We start from the raw sequence: 4086 nt of genomic DNA, 5'->3' as shown, positions 1-4086 counted from the left end.
CCACAAACAACTCAGTTCTCCCTTGAATAGGCCCCTATATATATATATATATATATATATATATATATATATATATATATATATAAACTTGGGATCATGTGAGACCAGCCTGTTTTCGTGAGACCCGCGAGACCAGCTTTTTACACTTGAAACTTCACAACAAAATGCTGTGAAGGTAACCTTCACAGTGTTTTTGCTGTGAAGGTTCGACTTTTTTAAACCTTCACTCATTTTGCTGTGAAGTTTCAAATGTAAAAAGCTGGTCTCACGAGTCTCACGAAAACAGGCTGGTCTCACATGATCCCAAGTCTCTCTCTCTCTCTCTCTCTCTCTCTATATATATATATATATATATATGTGGATAAGAATCGTGTGAGAATAGGAGTTAAGGTGTGAAGCGTAAGAAGGGAGCTGGACCCTTGATCACTTTTAATCTCACCCCTACCACATGAACTATGCACATCACGGGAATGATCCGGTGCATCTCGCTGCGACATCAGTGTTGATCTTCAATTAGATTGATCCAAGGGTGGAGATCTCATCTTACCCTTTTCACCATAACTTTCATCCTCACCGGAACCCAACCTTATATATATAGGGAAGGGTTCAAACGAGACCACCTTCATTTGATGAAATCGCGATAACACCTTTTACTATAGTCAATCGCATGTGATACCATAGTCTATCATATTATGATACACATGCGATGGTAAATCAAAGACGTAGACAACTTTCGGCGTGACCTAGGTTGCGGGCCAAGTCACCCACACACCACTAGGCCACCTCATGTGTATTATCACATGCGATAAGGGTGTTCTCGATGTGATACTGTAATCCATCACATATGATATAAACATGATACTAAATTAGAGACACGGACGACCTTTGGCACAACGTAGGTCGTGGGCCAAGTTGTCCACAAACTACCGGATCTCTTCACGTGTACTATTACATGTGATAAGGGTGTTCTCGCATTTTCGTAAAATGGAGGTGTTCTCGTTTGAATCTCCACCTATATATAGGGGCTTGATCATTTGAGAACTCCATATATTGTGATAACCGTCAGAACTTTTAACTAAAGGGATTGTTTCACATTATTTTTCTCGTCTAAGGCTAGCATTTGATGTATTGATGAACATGTATTTGTTTCATAATGTGTTTGCTTCATATGTATGTGGTTCACAATATGAAACTTTTTTACGTGTAACTTTTGTTTCACAAACAAGCTAAAAAGGTTGTGAAACAAATATATGTTAATCGATATTCTAAATTCTAGTTTTAAATGAAGAAAGGATCGTATGAAATAGCATATGATGCTCTAGTTCTCAAGGTTATCTTCCCAACTTTGTATTAGACATTTTTCATAAATATTTTGATTGATTCAGGCATTTTCGATGGCCATGCAAGCAGTTGCTGGAAGTACCTTTGTATCAGGCTCTTCAGTGGTGTACCTCTCTGTCGGTGGCGTGCTACTGTGAGTAGTCAACTACTTTACTACAATGCTATTCACAATGAATGAGAATCAAGATAACCTGCAAAACTAAAGTAAAAAAAGATTAGGATCAATAAGCTAAGAGTCAAAACTTCATGTGCCGAGTCTTTAAACTGAAATGCATGTTTCACCAAATGGCTAGATATTACCACATACAGGCTTGTAGTATGTGGAAAGTGTTAATGAAGCTGCAAGAACAAAAAACTACTCCCACAGTCCTAAATTAAGTGTCCACATTACTATTTTAGTTTGTCCCAAAATGAGTATCCACTTTTAAAACTAAGTTTCTAATTTCCCATTTACCCTCAATTATGAGATGGAGAAAGTTGCTATTATCAAGGGTAAAAGTGTCACTTAGTTATTTAAAAAGTGTAATAACTGCACATTCCTAAAACTGTGTGCCATTTTCATTGTGGACATTTATTTTGGGATGGATGGAGTAAAAGGAAGGAACAAAAAGGGAACATGTCCTTAAATTGATATAGATGTGACATTTGTAGATTCAAGACATCAGATATATCGATATTTCTTATGTCAAATACAGGTTTGTATTGTCATTTGCCATGGGCGTTGGGCCGGTACCTGGGCTCCTCTTGTCAGAAATATTCCCAAGCCGAATTAGAGCAAAAGCAATGGCAATCTGCATGGCTGTACATTGGGTAAATGCCGAGTCTTTATCATCAACATTCGGTTAAACTTCTTCTGTTCATTTTTATGAATACATGATTATCTATTATTGAGTGAGTTTCATGGGAAAACCCCCAAAAAAATGAAAAACATGTATCTATTATTGAGTGAGGTCTAGGAGAAAATCCCCCCAAAAAATGAAAAACTGAGTAACACTTTAATAACTGTTCATCTGTACGGTATGCACATGTGCGTACGAGTAATTGAAGATGTTTCCTGGTTTCTATGCACATGTGCACATTGGAAAAATTACTTACAATTTCTTGTATGCATATGTGCATACCGTACAGATGAATGGTTACTATGGTGTTTCCGATTTTTTTATTTTTTGCGGTTTTCCTTTGAACCTTGCTCATCTATCATTATAGTTTTTTTAATCTCCATAAATCAAACCAAACCAAACTAGACGGACCCAGTAAATCCCACTAATTTCATTTATCTCCACACCATCTGAAATTCTATGTTACTTGATTTTTCTACAAACTGTTATATTTGCATATGATTTATGACACTATTTGTATTTGCTGGTTTTCATTTCGTATATTCTCAGTTGGTTTTGGTTGGATTTTCGTTTGATTGCTTTCCTTACGCATTTTTTTTACAGGTTATAAATTTCTTTGTTGGTTTGCTATTTTTGCGGTTGCTGGAACAACTTGGGGCCCAAATTCTGTACACAGTCTTCGCAAGCTTTTGCTTGTTGGGATTTTTCTTTGTCAAGAACAATGTGGTGGAAACAAAAGGAAAAACTTTGCAAGAGATCGAAATGGCACTTCTTCCAGCTTAGTTAATGGTATATTGAAGGTTCTTCCAGTGACAATTATTGAAGGGAGGTTTAGGGGAAAACCCTAAAAAAAAGGAAAAACTGAGGAACACCCTAGTAATCATTTGTCTTGATGGTATGCACATGTGCATACAAGTAATTGAGGTTGTTTCTTGGATAACATGCAAATTGCTTACAAATTACTTATACGCACATGTGCATACTGTCCTGATGAATAGTTACTAGGATGTTTCTCAGTTTTTCATTTTTTTTGCGGTTTTCCTCTGAATCCGATCCTATTTCATTATATCTGTTAGTGTCCCACATCTGTTCTCTCCTTGGACTCTTTTGGAGAGTAATCTAATGGTATTCCACATATTCTCACAATATGATCAACTACTCTTTAGGACCCACATCTAATTATTAACGTAAAATCTTGATACACAGGTGCCATATGTTCTTGGGAATTAGGCTGCGGCTTTATGCTTTTGATCTCCTGGACTCTGCTTGTTGAGTTTTGGTGCGAGATATGTATTGGAAGAACGCACTCGAGGAGCTTGGGGTATAATGAGCAGGGTAACATCCTCCCTTTGCCGTATTGAAATATATCGTCTGTTGGGTTGAGTTTGATCAACCGTCGCAGGTGAGGCGATAGGCAATGTTGCTGTTTATGTTGAGCTTGTTTTTAACTAAAAGTTTACGAGGGTCAGTCCCGGTGTCATGAACCACAATATAGGTTATTATTGATATTTCTATAGCGATTAATTATTGATTAGGTTATTTTGAATTTTGGTCTGTAAATAACAGGAGAAAGTTCATGATAAAACCACACTACTATATGATCACTTGTATAATGATTTCCACATATATTATTTGCGTAAAAAGGCTGATTACTAACCACGAGGGTGGTGTCAAATTGGTTTGAGCTTGAGCTCTAAAAGTCAAAAGTGTTTGGAGGTCCAGGTTCAAATCCAAAGATGAATAAAAATCTCATTGTGGTCACGGAGGTTCAAGTGTGGTGACTCCGGACTACCTGCAAAGCAGGTGGTCGTCGTGGGTTAAATATTGAAGTTAATAAAAAAAAAGGTTCAACCTCGAGTGGCCTTGGACCCCAAAATTTTAGGGTCATATTCAAAATCACACATTT

The 4086-nt window shown here is 37.1% G+C and overlaps 1 protein-coding gene across 1 annotated transcript in view; it reads left to right on the top strand.

Moving 5' to 3' along the window:
* LOC112509927 (probable plastidic glucose transporter 2) overlaps nt 1-3779 on the top strand; it is a 10428-nt gene extending 6649 nt beyond the window's left edge. Inside the window, exons 12-15 of the mRNA XM_025115137.1 lie at nt 1386-1474; nt 2037-2151; nt 2784-2969; nt 3387-3779. Of these exons, the coding sequence (XP_024970905.1) occupies nt 1386-1474; nt 2037-2151; nt 2784-2963 (384 nt within the window). The 3' untranslated portion in view covers nt 2964-2969; nt 3387-3779. The remainder of the gene's footprint in view (nt 1-1385; nt 1475-2036; nt 2152-2783; nt 2970-3386) is intronic.
* Nucleotides 3780-4086: the final 307 nt, after the last annotated feature.

Source organism: Cynara cardunculus, assembly GCF_001531365.2.
Source record: "Cynara cardunculus var. scolymus isolate 2C chromosome LG 3, CcrdV1, whole genome shotgun sequence".
NCBI lineage: Eukaryota > Viridiplantae > Streptophyta > Magnoliopsida > Asterales > Asteraceae > Cynara > Cynara cardunculus.
Note: the sequence above shows the minus strand (reverse complement) of the source record. Positions and strands in the feature narration are given on the sequence as shown.